This window comes from Mastomys coucha, unplaced genomic scaffold, assembly GCF_008632895.1.
Source record: "Mastomys coucha isolate ucsf_1 unplaced genomic scaffold, UCSF_Mcou_1 pScaffold6, whole genome shotgun sequence".
Taxonomy (NCBI): domain Eukaryota; kingdom Metazoa; phylum Chordata; class Mammalia; order Rodentia; family Muridae; genus Mastomys; species Mastomys coucha.
In genome coordinates this window covers 15,764,083-15,786,713 of record NW_022196912.1, presented here as the reverse complement: position 1 = coordinate 15,786,713, position 22,631 = coordinate 15,764,083, and the positions used below count along the sequence as shown (strand labels likewise).

Below are 22,631 nucleotides of genomic sequence, written 5' to 3'. Positions count from 1 at the left end.
AAAAAAAAAAAAAAAAAAAAAGATCTCTGATAAACACCTATCAGTAGTAGGTGCATTCTTCCAGAAGGACTAAGTAATTTTAGAAAATGTTAATTTTTAACAAGTCTTTTTAAATTTTTTACTTTATTTTATTTATGAGACAGAGCACGAGCGTGCAGAGCCACAGCACATATGTGGTCAGATGACTACTTGCTAGAATAGGTTCTCTCCTTTTACTATGTAGGTTCCAAAAATCAGACTCACATCAGGTTTGGCAGCAAGCACCTTTACCTGTTAGGCCATCCTGGTAGCCTTAAAGACTTGTAATTACAGTCTCATGGCACTGGGACCAGCAGCAGCAATGGTAGCTCACAGACAATATCAATTCACCTGACCCAAACTCACTAGGCTCTTGACCTAAGTACAACAACCAGTCAACCATCAGCCAAGCTCTTTCTCTCACAACATTTACCATCTAGTTCTCTGAACTTACTCAAAGTTTTATGCTTTGAATTTTAATGATAAACTTTTTAAAAAGTTTATCTTTCAGACAGGGTCTTACTATGTAGTCTTAGCTATCCTAGAACTCACTATATATATATAGTAGTCTGGCCTTAAACTCATAGAAATCCACCTGCTCTGGATTAAAGTCCTGCACCACCACACCTGGCAATTATAAAATTCTTTTAAAAACAAAATAAATAAAAGAAGACCGGGGGTTGAAGTGATGGCTCAGAGAGGTTAATCACACTTACTGCTCTTGCGAAGGACCTGAGTTTAACTGTAAGCGCCACATGGGTAGATCATAATTATCTATAGCTCTAGTCCCCAGAGCCTGATACCCTCGTCTCACCTCCTCAGGGGACCAGGCATGTACGTGGTACACAAACTGGTAAAATAAAATAAGATAAAATAAATCTAAAGACAAAAATGGAGATAAAATTCAAGGCCAAGATCCTGGCAAACAGGTCTCCTGTCAAGCGAGAGCACTCACATTAACAGATCGAGCACACAGTCATAATCTATTTCATGGCACACTGAACTCAAATGTACATACGCTGGTGTATATCAAGTAACACTGGGCTGTGGCTCTTTGGTTGAAGAGAACAAGTTATACAAGGCAGGCAGAATCTAGCAGTCTTTGCAGAAAAGCCAGTAACTACACCTGCAACAAGACTAGCTATGAAAGATAGTCTTATTATCTCAGCGACATGGAATCTCTCAGCAAAAGAACTCACTATGGCACAGTGCTATACGAGCCCAACTACTGCACTTGGGAAATTGTATCTAAAATACCTAAATAACTTGAGAAATAAGCTTAGTCAGAAAAAGGCAGAAGAGAGACCTATAGCACTTTATACTTGGTTTTCAAATTTTGGTGTCCTGAAAAAAAAAAAAAAAACACCAAAAACCCTTCAGATACCTGCTGTGTTTCTTATTATAGTTGTCTGAAATAGTTCTAGATTTTGCTTTAAAAAAGGCAACAGCAACAGTCCCGGACCATGCCCCTGAAGGTAAGGTCTTAAAGGGAACTATATATGTAGAAAATATGTGATTTAATGAAATAAAGAAAAAAATCTAATAAATTATTACTATATTAGAATATTAATATTTACTGCTGGGCAAAGCCCTGCTGGCCAGCATTGGAAAGCATTTTTCCCTGAGTCCAGAAGCTGTAAAGACAGCTGAGTTCAGATGCACTCTCACTGGAGGTTTCAATACAAATAAAAAGCAGTGACTAGAGACTTGTTTCACCCACAACAGTAAAAGTCACTGAGATCCACAAATACTTCTAATATTATAGTAGGTTTTGAGTAGGTCAAAGGATGGGAGTTTACCCTGAGTAGAAAGAATCAGTCAGATCACCTGCCTCTTGCAGATCAGCACTACTGGGATACATACAGTGTAAAACAAACATGTTTATTCTGTGACGTGAACATAAGATGTTCACTGTACACAGTTTCAGACATAAAAAAGTTTAAAAAAAAATCCTATGTGGTTTGTATTTAAAAAGTATGAGGCAGCCTGTTAGCTGAGCATTTCCAGTCACTATGATGATCAACAAGTGTAAAGAAAAATTTTAGTGTGAATCAAGAAGGAAAAAGCACCTTGGTTTTTTCTTTTTGTAACTTTAGAATTCTTTCATTTCTTTTCTTCAGAGAATAAATGTATTTTAAAGTAGGACTTAAATTAGGATTTCTAGTATCTATAGCTAAAAGTATAAAATAAGATTTTGCTGGATATAAGTAGTCCCATGTTGTAGAAGTGTAGTCTTGGCTCCAGCTCTCGAATCTACTAGATCAATCCTTCAAGTAGCTGCCAGAACAAAAACCAGTGAAAAGTTCATAATGTGGTACTGCTACATCTAAACAGCAGTCAACAATTCTATAAAATAATATCTGTGTCATTTATAGCAATATTTATATAAATCTATAAAATAGTATTTGTGTCATTGTTCTTTATGAACAAAATACTGAGTATTTCAAACATGAAATCATTGGTTCACCTTTTAAGAACACTAAAAGGAAGCTCTGCAGAGGTACACATAAATGTAATTTCATAGTAACCAACAAACGTTACATACTCTCAATAAATAATTGAGCAAATGCTAGTCCCTTCTCTTCTGTTTCTTTCTCTTTTACACACATATGCACATAGCCAACAGAACTGATCACCTTTGAAGGATTTATCACAATTCTTTAAGTACTAGAATAATTTGTCACAGACATTCCCCTCAAATGTTGGTTACAATGCTTGTTAACAGTTTTAGCTGTTTAGAGCTATTTTAAGCAATCTGCACAGCCCGAGACTGTACTTGTCTAATATGTTGGCTCCTAGGGACAGAGAAGCTACAGTTCTCTAACACAGTGTGATTTACTTAAGATACAGGAAACCCAAGTCCTCCACTCCACCGTCATGCTCAAGCTCTCCCAAAATCTAAGCCAGCAGGTTCTGCTTGCCTAAGCAGAAGACAAAGCAGCCCGTGTTTTGATTCAATTTTGTTTCCTACTGCATTCCTTACACATTAAAGGAGAAGGCAACAGCTGCACAAGCTTCCTCACAGACACTCACCCAGCCTAGACAGAAGAAAAGAGTGGACAAGCTTCGCCGATGTACAACATTTCAGAACCAAGTGTTTCCCAGACACTGCCCTCCTGGTGAAACTTTAATTCCCTATACTTATTCAGACCTCTGACTAGATCCAGTGTGCTCCCTTACCCCAGTCCGTTCCATCGCCTGCACTTCTAGACTCGTTGTCTCCTTCCTCTGATGTGACAAGAAAGTCAAACTCCTTCAGAGCTTCTTTTGTGTCTCGATCTTCACTGGTATCAGGCAATGCTTTTTTCCTAACAATCTAATGGGGGGAGGGAAAACATCAAACTAAAAGAAAAATAAATATCATACATTTAATTTAAATAAAGACTGGATCCTTTGTAATCAAGTAAGCGAAGAAAACGTTTTTTCAGAACATACATTATTGGCTGTATTAAAAGAACTGCAACACCTAATTTAGCCAGACACACTGTGTTCTTGAAAACAGTGTACATCTTAAAGCAGTAATTTAAACTTTGTTCAAAGGTATGATAGATTACTTAAACTAAAAGAAATCTATATATCACTGGATAAGTAAGATTTGTACTTAAATTATAGCCAGGTTATACTCTTGTTATCAGAACAATTAAATCTTGCATTCCTTAGATGGAGTGTGAACAGTCTGCAGACTTTGATCTAATTTACACAGAACATTCTGTGAACATTGAAATGTTCATGTAACTATGTCACACCCTCACAAAGCCAGCCACAACTACAAACTCAGAAATGGGCTCCTATATTATTTCCACTTTCCTCAATTTCGCTAACAGCTTTATTTTATTTCCTGTCTTACTATGTAGCCCTTGCTAGTCTTGACTCTGAGCTGTTTCTGACTCTAGAATGCTGGGATGAGAGACATGCATCATGTGTCCAGGTCGGTAGCTCTTATAGATTCACTTTCCCTCCCTAAAATATTGATATTGTAGAGTGAGATAACTCAGGCTTAATACAAGAACTGTTTTTGACTCACTTTTATATATTTAAAGATACCTCTGGAAACACAAATCCAGCAGTTTTAAAAGGTAAACAGGATAGTGAGTGCTGAGCCCAACATGCCTATGTTCTGTCTTCTTTATACATATAAAAATTAAACAGGAAAAAGTTGTGTTATTTAATGACACTACAATTTCTGTTTACTGGGGCTGAAGAGATGGCTCAGTGGTTAAGAGCACTGGCTACCTGCTCTTCCAGAGGTCCTGAGTTCAATACCCAGCACCCACATGGTGGCTTAGAACCATCTATAAGGAGAGCTGATGCCCTATTTGGTGTGTCTGAAGACAGCTACAGTATACTCATATAAATGAAATAAATAAATCTTTTTAAAAAAATTTCTGTTTACTGAGAGTATTACCCTAAAACAAGAAACACTGTTGTGCTTGCAGTACTTCTTAGCTTAGCATCCAGCAAACCCGTAAGACAGCCATGGCAGGTTCTGAGTAGAGAGCCCATAGTAAATGGTTTCATTTGTCTAATTACTCGCAAGCCAGCTGATAATTTGTTCTAGTGACTAAGCAACTAAACTCAGGTATAAAACAGTGTCTCTGAGGATTGGCACCAGGGCCAGAGAGATGGCTCAGTGGTGAAGAGCTCAGGCTGTTCTTCCAGAGGACCTGAGTTCATTTCCCAGCTCCCACATCACAGCTCCCAATTGTCTGTACCTCCTGGTGCAAGAGATCTAACATTCTCTCTGGCCTCCATGGACACTAGGTACACATGTGGTGCACAAACAGGCAAAGCATCCACAGGCTACCCTATCCTCACATTTCCACAGGTAAATTACTACCTACTCCTAAATTAGGAATCCAGCTGATGTCAGAGGGGCCACCACTACCCATCAAATGGAAAGTCTTCATCCTACTGCCAGGCAAGAAGGGGAGGAGAAAGCCAGAAATAGTACCTGGAACCTCAAATTAAATGTCTCGGAGTATTTTGGGCTTTAGTTATTACTAAACATGGTATAAAGTAACAAAAGCAACTCCGAGGGCAAACACATCTAGGTAACCTTAAACAAAATGAGACAGGATCAGATCCATACCATCATCATAGTCATGCCTAGCAAGTGTCGCATTTTACATAAACAAACCAAAAACCCTGGGTTTTCTTATGTTTAGGCACCAAAGAAAACAGAGCTGTGGTCGCAAACGTAGTATTATATGATCAGTAAGTAGGAAGGGGTAAAATCTGTAATAGTAATACTTTCCTTCCCCATACAGATTTTCTACTTAAATAATCAAGGAGAAAAGAATGGCAAATGGAGATCATCACAGAAAACTGCCATCAGACACATGAGAGATCAACAGATGGAGGGGAGCCCAGTCCCAACTGATACACCTGGACCACAGTTCCTGCATCTCTGATCAGACAACACGGCAGTAAGAGTGGGGATTGTAGGGAAGTAAATCCAAGGGGGAAGTCCACTGCAAACTGCATGAAACAGTCTGTCCTAGAAATGGCTGCAAACAAGACCAGAACAACAGCAATGCCAATACAGGAAAGGAGAAAGTTTGCAGTTTCCCTCCTAGACAAAGAACTGCAACAACTAGTCATCACAAGGGGAGGTGAGCCCCTTACTGGCTGCTCAGTGCAGAGTGGTCAGCCCTGAAACCATATACACACAACAAAAACAGATTCAACAAGCTGGGTGTATGTGTATTTGTTATATGTATATATGTATATATATATATATGTATATATATATATATACACATACATACAAACATACATGCAGGTAACAATGGTAATTTTTAAAAGGAAGCCATCAACTAAAGAGTGCAGAGAGGACATGGGAGGGTTTCGAGGGTGGGTAGCTAGGAAGGGTTGGAGGGAGTAAAGAGAAGGGGAAAGGGATATATTCGATTTCAACTAAAAGCATTTAAAAGAATTTTTAAAAGAAATATGAGTTATAGGCTAGGGAGTTTCAAGCAGGTTAGAAAAAACCAATTTTTAAAATTACTTAAAAAACAAGATAGTTTCAAAAGGGCTTAGGATTCTTTGTTACTAAAACCACACCTAACAGTTCTTAGTTCCATTTTTTTCCTCTTAAGTTCTTGAATAAAGCAAATGCTTCTATAGAAATTACCTTTTACACAGAAGAGGGTCTATCTTATGCATTTATAATTTCAGATCCTAACTACTGTGAGGTAATCAAGACAATCTGGTGGTGGCAATAGTAAGGGAAGAAGATGAACAAAAACCAGAAATGCTCTAGACCACAGTGGATCACAACTGTCCTAACCTTGTGATACAATTCCTCATGCTATGCTGACCCCAAACCATAAAAACATTTCACTGCTACTTCATAACTGTAGTTTGGCTACAGTTGCAAATTGTAATGTGAATATTTGACATGCAGAATAGCTGGTATGTGTGACCTCTGTGAAAGTACTCCCAAGGCTCGCAACTCACAGGTAGAGAACTACTACTCTAGACAGCAATACAAGGAACAAGCAAACCTTGAGGTCAGGAGAAAGAAAGGATAGGGTGCAGCTGTGGAGAAACCATGCATATAACAGACTAAATGTAACCAACAGTAGCCATATTCTCTCAGTTTAGTTCTATTAACTTTTTTATTAAAATAATTATAAATAATAAATTATAGTTTTTCTTGGGTTTTTTTGTTTGTTTGTTTTTTCGAAACAGGGTTTCTCTGCATAGCCTTGGCTGTCTTGGAACTCACTCTGTAGACCAGGCTGGCCTTGAACTCAGAAATCCACCTGCCTCTGCCCCCCAAGTGCTGGGAGTAAGGGCATGCGCCACCACCACCTGGCATGTGTAGTCCTGACTGTCCTAGAGCTCACTGTGTAAACCAGGATGGCCTCAATCCCACAGATATTCTCCTGCCTCTGTCTCCTAAGTGCTGGGATTAAAGGTATACACTACCAACCTTAGGCTAAAAGTAATGTTTTTAAAAACCTATTTGCTTGGGCTGGTGAGATGGCTCAGCGGGTAAGAACACTGACTGCTCTTCCAAAGGTTCTGAGTTCGAATCCCAGCAACTACATGGTGGCTCACAACCATCCATAATGAGATCTGGCTCCCTCTTCTGGAGTGTCTGAAGATAGCTACAGTGTACTTACAAATAATAAATAAATAAATCTTTAAAAAAAACAACCCTATTTGCTCTATAAGCATTTTTAACAGGACAAATTTCAACCATTATCTCTATGTAGATTGTAATACATTTTACAAGTCATGCTTACCATTCTATGTACTTAAAACTTTAAAAAATCCTTTTGACATGCATCTATCAGGCTATACCTGTATGTGGAAATTAACATAATACACTGTAAAACTTAATGAAACTGTTAAGAAAAATATCCAGTCAGTTAAATTCATTTTTCTTCTCGGGCTGGGGTGTTGCATTTACCTATTAAACACAAGACCTTGGATTCAATACCCAGCATGTGGTAAAGATGAGGGAGAAAAGGATTTAATATGGATAATGGGTGATCTGTTCCCATCACACATACTCACAATATCCTGTTATCTGTGCTATCAATTGGAGTACTATCGATACTATGAATTTAATTACATAAAAAGAAATTAAATGGTCAAAAACTAAGAAACCAAATGGTTAGGTTTTTAAAATTTTCCAATCTGATCATTTAACATAGTTTTAGTAATCAATTTATAGCTTTTAAAATATTTAAACTGATATAATTACTAACAAAGAACTTATTAGAGTTATTTGCCACTGGGCTATAAGTAAAGTATCCTGTTAGAAAAATGGTATCTCAAAGCAACTCCACCCAAAAATCCGTAAGGAACTCTACAACTCTGGGTGGTTAGGACAAAGCGAAGGATCAAATATTTAGGTCAACACACGCTATTATAGCTAGTGCCGCTAAGAAAAATTTGGGTGACTACTTGATAGTCAAAACTACCTCTGATAGGGCTAAGATCAGCAGTGTAAATGACCAACCAGTGGCATATACAAACAATAATGTGGCAGAAATAAGAGTCTCTGATCAAGCCCAAAAAGTAGGAAGCATAAAAAAACAGAAGTTATACTAAGAAAACACATTATAACTAAACATCATTTTCATATACAGTCTGTTATTTGTCATAGAGTCTTCTGGGATTAAAGAGGTACTTATTATAATCTTCATTTTACAAACTAATAAAATTATGCCAGACATATTTAGGAAATGAACTAAAGCCAGGCAACTTTAATCCCAGCACTCAGGAGGCAGATGCAGGCAGATCTCTGAGTTCCAAGCCACCCTGGTTTACATAGTGAGTTCCAGAACAGACAGAGCTACATGGTGAGACTTTGTCTCAATCCCTGCCCCCACAAAAAAAAACAAAACAAAACAAAAAAAAAAAAAAAACGACCGTGATGCAGGCATAAGCCTTAACTATGGTCTTTGACACTGGATCCTGCTTTACCTTCTTTACCTTTCCTCCTTCCTATTTAAAAGGAAGGAACTTTCCTTTCTTTTAAATAAAAGACAAAACGCACACATTTTGCTGAAGAAACGTAAAGCATGCCTTCCTCTTCAGAGAGGAGACACAGAAAGCAGGAAAGGAGAAAGGAGGGGGAAAGACTAGAGAAGAGGAAAACTGACTGAGAGACACTTGCCATGGTAAGAAACCGATGGGAAAGTCAGTACACTTAAAGGCTGAATCAACAGTTATGACTTCTACACAACACAACTCAAGGAAGTGATGGGAGATGTCTGAAACTGCAGAGCATGTACTGCGGCTCTCCTGGGAGAGACAAACACCATCTCAGACCTTCTGTAGCCACCATCTGACACCATCCAGTGACTGCCAGTCCTACTGTCATCACAGACAATACCAGGACACGGTTAGAACACTCAGCATTCAGCACGCGCTGCAGTTCCGAGGAGAATTGCCTTCTCTAATGAACTGACAGTGGGGAGAGAAGGCAATACTAAAAATAGTACTGAGATTAAAATCAGTCATAAAAATGTCCTACTTGCCCAAAGTCTATGAAAGGGATTTAAGGGTTCAAGATGTTACGGACACAGACTTCTAACACATGCATTATGGCACATAAAAACACTGAAATGAGTTCTCCAACTCACTGTGGAAGTATCAATGACACTCTTCTCTCTTCCATCAATGTCCTCATCCTCATCTTCATCACTGAAATCTGCAGCTGCATTTTCAAGGAATTTGAAATTGTCCAGCACAGAGGCAGAATCCGTTAACTCAGATTTTCTGGTTAAAATATGTACAATAAAACTCAGTAATCTTTTAAAACATCACCAAAAATATGAACTGTTTATATGTTTCAGTACCTTATGCTTATATTAATATGATCATATGTGATCCCCTAAACTATCTCATTACCTACACTGATTCCCATCTACTACAGTTCTGTGCATTAACTGAAAAAGTAGAACAGTGAGTGCTTAAGCCCTCAATCTCTAGTGGACAAATTCTGTACAGACTAACCTTCATGCTAACTTTAATGACCTCCTCTAAAACATTATTTTAAGTAGCTCTGTCTAGTTTCTCTATTGTTTCTTCTCTACAACTCTTCCTTGGACCTCTCAAGTAAGCTTCCACAACTATATAACAAATCGAATGACTTAACTTACAAGGTAAAAACACAACTATTCATAGCATGCACACGTTGTACTAAAGAGAATTATATTTCTTTTTTGTAATTTTATTAGATATTTTCTTTATTTACATGTCATACGGTATCTCCTTTCCCAGTTTCCCCTCCAAAAAACCCCCCAAAAAAACCAAAAAAACAAAAACAAGAAGAACAAACTCCTGTTCCCTCCCCTCTCCCCCTGCTCACCACCCCACCCTCTCCTGTTTACTGGCCCTGGCATTCTCCTACAGTGGGGCATAGAACCTTCAAGGGCCCAAGGGCCTCTCCTCCCATTGATGACCTACTTGGCCACCAAGAGAATTATATTTCATTTTTAAAATGTCCAAGGGCATTTGTTTATAAAATTTTGAACCTTTATCTAATTCTATCGTTTTATATTCCAAATAACTGTAACTATGTTTTCGCAAAGAAATTTACAGAGTTCAATTGAAACCATTCTTTTGCCTAAATATGAGTTTAAAAAGGTAAACATCAAACTTAGACATTCACAGATTCTTTGTTTTTTCTTTTTTTGTTGTTTTTTGTTTTTTGTTGTTGTTTTTTGTTTTCCAAGACAGGGTTTCTCTGTGTAGCCTTGGCTGTCCTGGACCTCACTCCGTAGACCAGGCTGGCCTCGAACTCAGAAATCTGCCTAACTCTGCCTCCCAAGTGCTGGGACTAAAGGTGTGCGCCACCAGTACCCGGCTTTGATTCTTTGTTTTTTTTATTCAAAGAAGATTTATGACAAATCTTAAAATAAAGAATAATCTCTTTATTGAACTATGTTTATAGTTATGTTTAAGTAAAATTATGTATATGTCAATGATATGTGGTCTGAAATAAAGCTCCACTAGTTCAAATAACTTCTGAATTGTCACACTTAGTCCATTAGTTCAATGTGTGTGTGTGTGTGTGTGTGTGTGTATATATATATTTAAAATAGATATTTTATATCAAAGGAAAGATAAGGAACAACATTATGATATAAAAGATATGATTAAGGAAAGATTTACTTTCTGATCTCCAGTTCATCAATAATATACCATTCTTATAGATTTGTATTTAATTTCAATAACATCTTTTATGAGATTCTAACAATGGTTGACAGAGCTTTAAGATGTTAAATCTATGTTAAATCCTTAAATTTAGAGCAAATAAAAATATCCTAAATAAAAATTATATTCTTTAATTAAAATAATGTTAAGACCTTCTAACTAAATGAAACTTTTAAAATGATAACATTTAATTAACTAAAATTAAATTATTACCAAGTCATCATTTAAAAGCTTAGTATCCTCTATACCAAAAATATTCAATAAGAACTAAAGTTATAGCTAAAACAATTTCCAGACAAAATACTTACCCAATCATTGCTGTCTCTTTAACTTCGGCCTCTGTGCCATTTATCACTGAGTCCTGGTTTTTGTCATCCTCCCTGTCAGTGACATCACTTGAAAAGCCCAACAATGCACGCACACGCTTGGACTTCACATCTAGAATAGTGTCTGTGTACCCGACCTCCTGGAGATACCTGCACAAAGAGGATCCTTACAATTCAGTCACATGGGAATCAGCATTATTTAAAATTACTTAAAATGTAAATAAAAGTATTTCTTCAAGCTCACTGACTATATAAGGTTTAACGGAACAGTGGCATGTCGGCAAGGCTCGTTAACACTATTCCAGCTGCAGACGGAGCTGTCTCTTGCAGTACCAACCTCTGCAGTCACAGAGGAAAACCAAACAACTATACAATAACACTATTCATTTATCCCAGAGAGAAACAGTTCTTCAATGTATTTCAGAGCACACTCTTTGCTTTAGGAAGAATAGAACACTCTCCTCACAACTCTACCATTGCTATTTTAGAATAATGGCTCCAGTTGTTTTAACATTTCTTATGTGAAGTGTCATTAACTGAAATCTGCAGAGAATGCTTCTCGTGTAAATGGTTTATTTCCATGACACAAAAAAAGATAACTTTTTTTTCATAACAGTCACTTTAGAAAGAGATGTTTCTGACCTGAGAAATTCCAAAACAAAAATAAACAATTAAATTGTGGGACTTGAGATACATAAACTCATGTGAATTTGTATAATTCAAGAGAGTCAAAGGCACAAAAAGAGCACAGACAATACATTTGCAGCCACAACTCAAGCCCGATTCTGCCACTTACTTGATATGCAACTTTCTCTTTTTTGTTGTTTTGATTTTTGTTTTTTGTTTTGTTTTTCAAGACAGGGTTTCTCTGTATAACCCTAGCTGTCCTGGAACTCACTCTATAGACCAGGCTGGCCTGGAACTCTGCCTGCCTCGGCCTCCCAAGTGCTGGGATTAAAGGCGTGCATAGACACTGCCTGGTGCAGAGCAACTTTCTCTTAAACTTGTTTTAAACTTGTTTTTATTCTCATCAAGGAGACCTAATATCACCCAGGATATATAGAAAGCTCTGTACCCAAGAACTCCAGCTAAATGCTGATGATGATTTGTTTTAATAGACCAAGCTTGGTAGTGGTAGAACCAAAACAAAGGAAATGACATTGATATTGCGATATAATGATAACATGTGTTTATTTATATAATAGGTCTACTGAAGGAGCACAGGTTGACAAGACAGCTAGTTTAAGTCCAGATTACTTCAGGATTTCATTTCTAGAGTTACTAGAGCTGAAAGATACCTCATGAAGATAGGTAATTAAATGGGATAGGATGCTCACTTTTCCATTTTTTTTTTTTAACTGTGGACAGGTTACTTTATTTCATATAAAATCACCCTGAAGAATTGAAAAGTCAAGTATACTCAGCTTGGATTCACTGCCACAGACTCCACACTGAAGGGTAAGGCTGCAAGCACCTACACACCCAAACACGTGCAAAAGAATGCAGAGACAATCTGAGGCTGCGATGTCCCTCTGCAGGGCACTTGGGCCCAGAGTTTGCTCACTGCATGAGGGCTAGGCTCAGGTCCCTGGGGTTCACTTCAGTGATGCTCATTTTCAAAACCATTTAGTATCTGCAGAAAAGTCTTAATTTTAAAAATCTGAAATTATAAATAAAATCCCACCTTCTTGAATTTAACCAGATATTTTTGAAGGCCATAATAAAGTAAGATGTCCTAATACTTAAAATTTTTAGGCTTATTTATTTTATGGATATTAATGTTTTGCACGCATGTGTGTATGTGCACCACATGTGTGCCTGGTATCCACAGTGGTCAGATGAGGGCATTGGATCCCCTGAAACTGCAGTTATGAATGGTTCTGAGTCACCATGTGGGCCCTAGAGACCAAACACAGACCCTCTGTAAAAAGCAGCCAATGCTTGATTCTTCTAAGCCATTTCTCTAGCTCGTTTTCCTACTTTTAATAATTAATACTTGCAACAAAACTAAATTACATATGTGTTTTAAACTGCTCTGCCAGTGATACAGAACATCTCTTATTAAATAGCTGATGTATAGCTTACAGATAAAATGTCACCTTTTTCAAAAAGGGTGTAATGAATCTTTTAAAATTTTGAAAATGTCTTAATTTACTATGAAATCACTTCCCATTAAAAAAAATTAATCAGCATTTAAAACTTATTCTTATTATAAGTGTATGAGTGCTTTGCCTGCACATATATCTGTGCACCATGTGTGTGCCTAGCACCTGCAGAGGCCAGCAGCAAATGCCAAATCACCTGAATTAGAGTTACAGTTGTTTAAGAGCACTCAGCCATTTTAAAACTGAATATGGCTAAGACTGGTGGCACTTAGCTGTAATGGAGCTATTTAGGAGGCTCAGGGAGGAACATTACAAATTCAAGGCTAAGCCGGGCAGTGGTGGCACACGCCTTTACTCTCAGCACCCGGGAGGCAGAGGCAGGTAGATTTCTGAGTTCGAGGCCAGCCTGGTCTACAGAGTGAGTTCCAGGACAGCCAGGGCTACACAGAGAAACCCTGTCTTGAAAAACCAAAAAACAAACAAACAAACAAACAACAAACAAAAAAACAAATTCATGGCTAGCCTAGTTAATTTAGCAAGAGCACATCAAGAAAGAAATAAGTTAATAAGCAAACAGGAGGTGCATGTGGTACAGGAAGCAGGGCACTTGCCTGGCATACTTAAGAACCTAGGTTCAACTTAGATTACCAAAAATAAATTTGAAAAGATAAATACATGTCGTATTTAAGACTGAAGTGAGAACAGAAATGAAAATCCACCTAATGGTTTAAATCTTTTCTAACTTTGTCTAGATCAGCAATTCTCAACCTATGGGTTGAGACCCCTTTGGGGATTGAACAACTTTTTCATAGGGGTCACATATTAGAAATCCTACATATCAGATATTTACATTACAATTAATACCAGTAGCAAAATTACAGTTATGAAGTAGCACCAAAAATAATTTTTTGATTGGGAGGTATCACACATGAGGATCTGGGAGTTAAAGGGTCACAGCATTAGGAAGGTTGAGAACCACTGGTCTAGATAAAAGACAGGTGTGGGATGTTGTAATATTCCTTCTTCTATTCAAAGGGAATGGATTGCGGTAACATGCTTTGAAAATCTTAGAAATAAACTACTAATAGTCCACCCCAAAAGTCCAAAATGGAGAATGAGAACAAATTTCCTTTTTATCTTGGCACAAATATGTAGGCCAATTTCCAAAACGACAGGTTTAGTCTGCTATTTGACATCAGAACCTCTGTAGAGTCCTAGTATGTTAGTTATGCAAAATCTGGAGATTCAGAGAGTTCTTCAGTGTACTGAAAAGGCTTGTAACAAAATCTTTATGGGGATCCTTACTGGTTTGTAGTAAAACTACATAAATTAGAACAGAGGGGGAAAGTGTTTAATATGAAAAATGAATAGTAAATCAATTAAAGTTTTTGTAATACATGAGAAACATATAAGTTAAAAATACAAGAGAGTGCTCCATAGCCTCAGTAATAGTGTCAGGCCTTGGGACCTCCTCTTGAGCTAAATCCCACTTTGGGCCTCTCGGGGGACCTTCTTTTCCTCAGGCTCCTCTCCATTTCCATCCCTTGTAATTCTTTCAGACAAGAACAATTATAGGTCAGAGATGTGACTGTGGGATGGCAATACCATCCGTCACTTGATGCCCTGTCTTCCTGCTGGAAGTGGGCTGTATGTAAGTTCCCTCTCCCTACTGTTGGGCATTTCATCTAAGGTCCCTCCCTTAGATTCCTGAGAGTCTCTTACCTCCCAGGTCTCTGGTGCATTCTGGAGGGTCCCCCAACCTCCTATGACCTGAGGCTACCTTTATCATTCTTTCTGCTGGCCTTCAGTCCTTTCCCTTCACCCAATACCAGATCAGGTTCCCCTCTTCTCCCCGCCCACTACCCCCTCCCCCATCCACTTTCCCTCCCAGGTTCCTCCCTCTCCCCCCACTTGTGATTGCTTTCTTCTCTCTCCAAAGTGGGACTGAGGCATCCTCACCTGGGCACTTGACTGCCCTACCCAACAAGCAGCTGAAAGAGTCAGATGCAGATATTTGCACCCAACCAATGGACAGAAGCAGCTGACCCCTGTTGTTGAATTAGGGAAGGCTGAAAGAAGCTGAGAAGGGCAATCCTGTAAGAGGACCAGCAGTCTCAAACTGAACCCCCATCCCCGAGATCTCTCAAACACTGGACCACCAAACAGACAGCATACACCAGCTGATATGAGGCCCCCAGCACTCATACAGTATAAGATTTTCGGGTCTGTGTTCATTCAGAGATGATGCACCTAACCCTCAAGAGACTGGAGACCCTAGGGAGTTTAGAGGTCCGGTGGGGTGGGATGGGGGCATCCACATGGAGACAAGGGGTGGGGTGGGGGATGGGAGGAGGAGGTGTGGGATGTGGAGCAATTGGAGGGTGGATGGGGGGTAGGGAATGGAATATGGAGTGTAAAAAGTAGATTACTTCAATAAAAAAAGAAAATACAAGAGAAGTATGGAAAACTGTTCTTACTTTCAGCAAGAAAGAACATTTAATCTTGGTACTCACTGTCTGAGTAGCTGCCGGCCTTGTTTCCACATTAACTGGCTACTTTGCTGTGGCTGCACCTCTGTCTCATTACCTTCATCTGGAGAATATTAAATCACAATGAAACTCACTGATTTTACATGTTTGGACAACCAAGTTCATAAACAATGTCCAATAAACATTTATAAGGCTAGGAATAGGAAAAGGCAACTTTTAAAAGGAATGTTTCAGGATAATATGAATGCTTTTCAACAATTTTGATAGCAAAACTCTGTATGATTAAGTATCTCCACCGGATTCCCTTTAGAGCACCAGAACTAATATAGTTTTGCTTTCTTTTTCACCTGAGAATTTTCCTCTAAGACAAAGACCTATCAAATCAAGTTACAGAGTGAAAACCACATAGAAATATTATAAAACCTAGATATGGTAGTTAAAAAAAGAAAAATAAAACAAACAAAAAAACAGAAACCCCAAACAATCTGATATGTAAAGATTTACATATGTAAAGAAATTGTCTCAGCTGGGGACATGATTCAATTGGTAGACTGCTTGTCTGGCACTCGGAAAGCCATGGATTCTGTCCCCGGCATGCGACCAGGCTTGGTGGCACAACGTTGTTATCCATACTTAGGAAGTGGAGACAAAAGGATCAAAAGTTGACAATGCGCCAGGACTACATGACACCTTATGTCAAAAACAATGAAACTAATAGTTAAGCCATACTTCCAGCCCCTAATAAAGTTTGTTTATGCACAGCAAGGAATTAAACCAATTATAGATTTTATATCTACATATAGAACTTATATACTGTGATTAAACATCCTGTTTTGAAACAGACTATATATAACTATGATAGTGTTCTGAAAAAGTACGTTTTGTTTTATTTTTATAATTTTCTTCTGGCATTACCAGGACATGGTTCAATCAGTAAAAATAATTGCTATGTAAACATGAAGCTTTGAGTAAATACTAGCACTCACATTCAGAAAACTAAAAATTAAAAAAAGAAAAGAAAAAGGCCAGTCTTATATCTACAATCCCACCACTAGGAAGGTCGGGAAACTGTAGAGTACCTGGAACTTACTGTCTGTCTGTCTAGCTGGACCTGTATGGAGAGCTCTGCCTCCAGGGCCCAATGCTGAGCATACTACCAGAACCAGATACTGCCCTTCCTTAGGACTCCCAAGCCACTCGGACCACCATCTGGCTTCAGGGCCTTCCGGCTGCTCACACTGCCTAGTAAGAGACTAACTCACCTGGGCTCTGCCCTCTCAGACTCTTTCAATCAAAGACAATGGTATTAAAAGAAAAGGATGAGCGGGGCAGTGGTGGCACACGCCTTTAATCCCAGCACTTGGGAGGCAGAGGCAGGCAGATTTCTGAGTTTGAGGCCAGCCTGGTCTACAAAGTGAGTTCCAGAACAGCCAGGGCTACTCAGAGAAACCCTGTCTCGAAAAACCAAAAAAAAAAAAAAAAAAAAAAAAAAAAAAAAAAAAAAAAAAAAAAAAAAGAAAAGAATTATGGACATAAGACAAGAAAAAAAAAATCAAGACCAAAGGCATATAACACATCTTCAATAAAATCCCAGCAAAGAGATGCCCATTCTTGTACAAAGACCACAAAGAACAAAAACAAATATAGACTCTCTACACCAAGTTATAGCTAAAACACTAAGTATACAGGAGGGGGGCGGGAGAGTGTGGTAGTTTGAATAGATATGACTCCTACAGACTCGTGTGTTTGAATGCTTGGCCATAAGAAGCCGCATTATTAGGAGGTATGGCCTTGTTAAGAGTAGGTGTGGCCTTGTTAGAGAAAGTGTGTCACTGTGGGGTGGACTTTGAGGTTTTATATGCTCAAGCTACAGCCAGGTTGACACAGTCTCCTGCTGCCTTCGGATTAAGATATAGAACATTCAGCTCCATTCTCCAGCATCATGTCTGCCTGCATGCATATTGCCATGTTTTTTACCATGATGATCATGGACTAAACTCTGAAACTGTAAGCCAACCCCAATTGGATATTTTCCTTTGTAAGAGTTGGTGTGGTCATGGTCTCTTCACAGCTATGAAACCCTAACTAAGATAAAGGTGGTATTTAAAGATGAAAGAAATATGGCCCAAGTTACATATAAAAAGCAGGCCCGTGAGAATAAAACTTACTTCTCCATGGGAACTATGTGACCTCCAACCAGCCCTACAGAGAATACAAGGAATACTCCAGAATGAACAGAAGAATAGCACATCCAAGGCTATAAGGAAAAAACCTAATGATGATAGATTGACAGGTATGCAAAGTAAGACTACCACACACCACAAAATCAATAAAATGATAGCAATTAATACCCATCTTGCAATAATACATCCACATTTTTTTGTTTTTTTGTTTTGTTTTGTTTTTTGTTTTTTTCGAGACAGAGTTTCTCTGTATAGCCCTGGCTGTCCTGGAACTCACCACCAGGCTTGCCTCGAACTCAGAAATCCACCTGCCTCTGCCTCCCAAGTGCTGGGACTAAAGGCGTGCGCCACCACCGCCCGGCAATACATCCACATGTTAATGGCCTCAAATCCTCAAAGGATACAACTGTATTAAAACCAACTGTATCAGAAAACAAGATCTATCTTTCTGTTGCCTAACAGAAATACACCTCACTCTCAAGGATAGACACCACTTAGAGTGAATAGATGGAAAGACGATCTACAGATAAACCACAATAAAGTAATAGTAGGTGACTTCAATTGTCCAGTTTTACAGACAGGTCATCCAGACCAAAAAAAATAAAGGGGAACATTAAAGCTGAATGTCACCAAGTATCAAATGGACTTAACAGATATATACAGAATATTCTACCCAAACACTACAGAATATGCATTCTTCTCAGCAGGCCATAGAAGTTTCTCTAAAACAGACATGTACGTGGATACAAAGCAAATCTTGACAAACTTAGAAAAACTGAACTAACTATATGTATTCTATCTGACCACAATGGAATAAAGCTTGATATTAACAACAAAGGAAAGTATAGAAAAAACACACAAAGTAATAGAGATTAAAAGCTCAGTAAGTATTGAGCCTGGTGTGCTGGCAGGGGCAGTTAAATCTTTGTGCATGAGACCTGTCTGTCTGGTCTACAGAGAGAGTTCCAGGCCAGCAGTGGCTACATACTAAGACTCTGACTAAACAAAACTGCACAAAACAAAATAGGACAAGACAGTTAGTGAATGATGAAAAGACCACTGAATGAATCAGGAAACAAAGAAGAACATTCTTGGAATTAACTAAAATAAAAACACAACATACCAAAACCTCTGAAATAAACAAAAGCAAACCTAAGAGGGGGAATCTATAGCTCTAAGTACCTACAAACATAAACAAGATAGCAGAATGAGGGGCTGGAGTGGTGGGTGGCTCAGCAGTGAGGAACGTGGACTGTTCTTACAGAGGATCCTGAGTTCAGGTTTCAGCACCTGTATCATGGCTTACAACCACTTGTAACTCCAGCTCCAGGGAACCCAGTGAATACCCTCTTCTGGGCTCCACAGAAACCTGTCTCAATCGCACATGAGCATCTACACATACATGTGCACACAATTTAAAAATGAAAAGGAAAAAAGAGTAAAATCTCAGATAAGTACCTCAACAGTTTGAAAAAGTAAGAAAAAAACAAGCCCAAAAGTAAAGGTGGAAAGAAGTTATTTAAACTGAAGCAGAAATAAATGAAATGGAAAAAATGAAAAGAATGGATGAAATGAGTTAATGTTTTAAAAGGTAAGTAGGATTAACAAAACCTGACCTGAATTAAAAGACAAAGAAAACCCAAATTAATAACACTAGAGGTCAACAGAGAGATTACAACAGGTATCAAAGAACTTCAGATAATTTTAAGGACCTTCTACTGACTGTAGAACACAGGCAGAAAATTATGAACTAAAAAAAGGGTACAGATGAAGAAAAAAAAGGTGGTATAAAATGATCTCATGACATTAAATGTAATATTAGCATCTATAAACAAGACAGAAAAAACAACTGCAAATAGATACTAACTTACAGTTTCAATGTTTCTACAAAATACTAGACATAAACTTTTTATTACTTAAAACTTCCTTTACAGCTAACTTACCAGAATCATAGCTTGGAGGTTTCATGTCTCCCTGATTCAGTTCTGTCCCATATTTCAACTTGTGGTATTTGGCTCTAACAAAGAAATGAGAAAATACAAGCCACATTAAAACACATTTAAATAAGCTTTAAGGAGAAGTGTGCAGCAATTCTGGCTGAGCATGTTCAGAGCTTTTAAAGGCCCTGAGATTTCCATGGTGTCAAATACTTGGCTTTTTTGTTGTTGAATCACTTGTCATTACAGTGAAATTAAAAGAGAACAATGGGAAGCATAAATCTTCCTTTTGTACCTATAATGAACTATATAAATTCTAATTTCTGTTGTATTCAAATTATCTTGATGACTATAAGCTGAAGGTTACCACCAATGAAGAGGTCTACCAATTTATTTTGTTACATTAACCTTTCTCACTATTTGAAATTATCCTAAAAAGAAACATCATCTATAGTGTTATGGTTCTTGTTTGGTAATTACAATTCAAATATTCATATAGTGTGCTATCAAAGCAATACAAAAGCTCAGACAAGTCATCTATGCTACGTGAGATATCCCAGCAGTAATGATTAAATATTTCCCTTAGTCAACATATACTTTATCTTTAATCAGGAAAACATTCCATGATTAAGAGGTCTGTCTAATTTCTTTTTAAAGTTAGCAAAGTATTATTATTTTCAGAAAACTGGACTAGCCATCTAATTTAACTATCTCAGATCTAGGCAAATGATACAAAAAAAAAACATAAGGAGAAAAAAATTTTTTAAAGATTAACTAAGAAAACCACATCAGCTTAATATATTTGTATATCTTAGCTCTTTTTCTCTACAAATGAAGTTTTATAAAGTAAATATTCAATGAGTTAAGATAGACAATAAAAGTATATAACTAAAACCAACAATTTTCAGAACCAAAAGCAAGCAATGAAGGAAAAGAAACATAAACAAATAGAAAGCTTTTCTTCCTTATAAAAAATTAATTGGGGGTTGGAGGATAGGGTGTGTGTGTTCTAATGACTCATCAGTTATGATCCCTGGCTACTCTTCCTGATGTACAATTCCAAGCACCCACATAGTAGCTACATGTCAATTCACGATTATCTATATTGTAGTTTCAGGGATCCAAATCCCTCCTCAGGCAGCAGGCACACACATGGTACATATACATATGCACATACATACATACATACATACAGGCAAAATACTCACATATACAAAACAAAAATAAGTTATTTTTAAAAAAATGGATAGAGCACTTGCCATATCATTTTATATCATTTAAAATTGGAAAAAGAAACTTATTCACTCCAATATGTAAATTACCAAAATTCATCACTCTTTTTCAATAATCGTTTTGTAGTCACAGAGAAAAGGCAGATGTTTTTTAATTCACTAGATTTTTTTATAGAGGGGGTCTTAAGACAATTTACAGATTATAGACACCAAATTATCTAGAACACGTTTCTCTATACTCCCAATGTGTCTTAATCCAATGATTTCATTACTGAACTAAGTTTTCCAATAGTGTTGATGGTCAGTAGGTGAGGCGCAGACATTTGTTTCATTTACAGTTATAAGTAAACATATTAATGTAATATGTTTATTACATATTACATATTAATGTAATAAGACAGTTCTTAATGTAATTGTCAATCTTTTGATTTTATTTCATCTACCATAAGACAAAGAACAGTATCTTGTTAAAAGTCAAAATAGTAAATTAATATGACTGGTCTGATAACAAATAAAAGTAGCAACAAAATTCTCTAAGCCTTAATTATATTATGTAAACACACAGAGAGAAAGCATTTCCCATACAACATACTGCATTATACTGCATTCTAGTGGTCTTAGAAAAAAACTGCAATATTAGTTTCTTTTAAATAATTAGAAAACATCATATACAATATATGTGGCAAAACAGTCATATTATCTACTACTGTTTCACAAAAATTTAGATGAAAATAAAATATGTAAGTAACTATTGTGTTTAGGACAAGCTCTGGCTCCTAAAATCTGTGTTTCCTTACTTACTAAATTTTCTGAAAAAAACATTTTACTAAACTGGACAATGATGGTGCACGCCTTTAATCCCAGCACTTGGGAGGCAGAGGCATATGGATTTCTGAGTTCGAGGTCAGCCTGGTCTACAGAGTGAGTTCCAGGACAGCCAGGGCTATACAGAGAACCCTGTCTCAAAAAACCAAAAAAACAAACAAACAAAAAAACCATTTTACTAAAATAACCCTCCTCAATCTTAGGAACATTCCCTGGAATGCTAAAATGTTTCTCAAGAACTCATAGCTTCCCATTGTTTTTGATACTTCAAGTCACTGTGCTAACAATCTTGTTCATTATTCTTTTTCTGTCCCACTTGAACTACAAGATAAGCAGATCTAAATAGATCTCATATTTCATATATACCTAGACTTCTACTCTCAACTGGCCTTTACTGGATAAAATAACATAGAGCATGTTTAATAATTATAAAAGACTCGAGAGAGGTTAGGGAGATGGCTCAGTGGTTTGGAACATTTGCTGCTTTTCCAAAGGACCAGGGTTCAATTTCCAGAACCCACATGGCAGCTCAGAATTGTCTGTAACTCTAGTTCTAGGATCTAGCATCCTTACACCAACGAACATTAAATAAATTATCTAAAAGACTAAAGAGAGTTTATTCTAGCTTTGTTTAAAAGCCTACCACATAAGCAGTATTTTGAGATTAAAAATCATGTCCAAGCATATCTTAAATGTTAATGCTAAAAAGAATTATCGAATGTGTAGAAACCAGAGCACAGGTTAAGTGTCTTCCATTATCATTTTGTACATTATTTTTTTGAGACAGGGTTTTTTTTTGTTGTTGTTTTGGTTTTTTTTTTTTTTTTTTTTTTTTT

The 22,631-nt window shown here is 37.4% G+C and overlaps 1 protein-coding gene across 3 annotated transcripts in view; it reads right to left on the bottom strand.

Annotated features, from left to right (window-relative positions):
• Strn (striatin) overlaps positions 1-22,631 on the bottom strand; it is an 87,946-nt gene that overhangs the window by 23,468 nt on the left and 41,847 nt on the right. For all 3 annotated transcript variants that reach the window (XM_031355245.1, XM_031355244.1, XM_031355246.1), the window contains exons 3-7: positions 19,745-19,818; positions 15,643-15,721; positions 11,007-11,174; positions 9,123-9,258; positions 3,199-3,334 (exon numbers count right to left, since the gene is read on the bottom strand). In XM_031355245.1, coding sequence (XP_031211105.1) covers positions 3,199-3,334; positions 9,123-9,258; positions 11,007-11,174; positions 15,643-15,721; positions 19,745-19,818 — 593 coding nt within the window. The remainder of the gene's footprint in view (positions 1-3,198; positions 3,335-9,122; positions 9,259-11,006; positions 11,175-15,642; positions 15,722-19,744; positions 19,819-22,631) is intronic.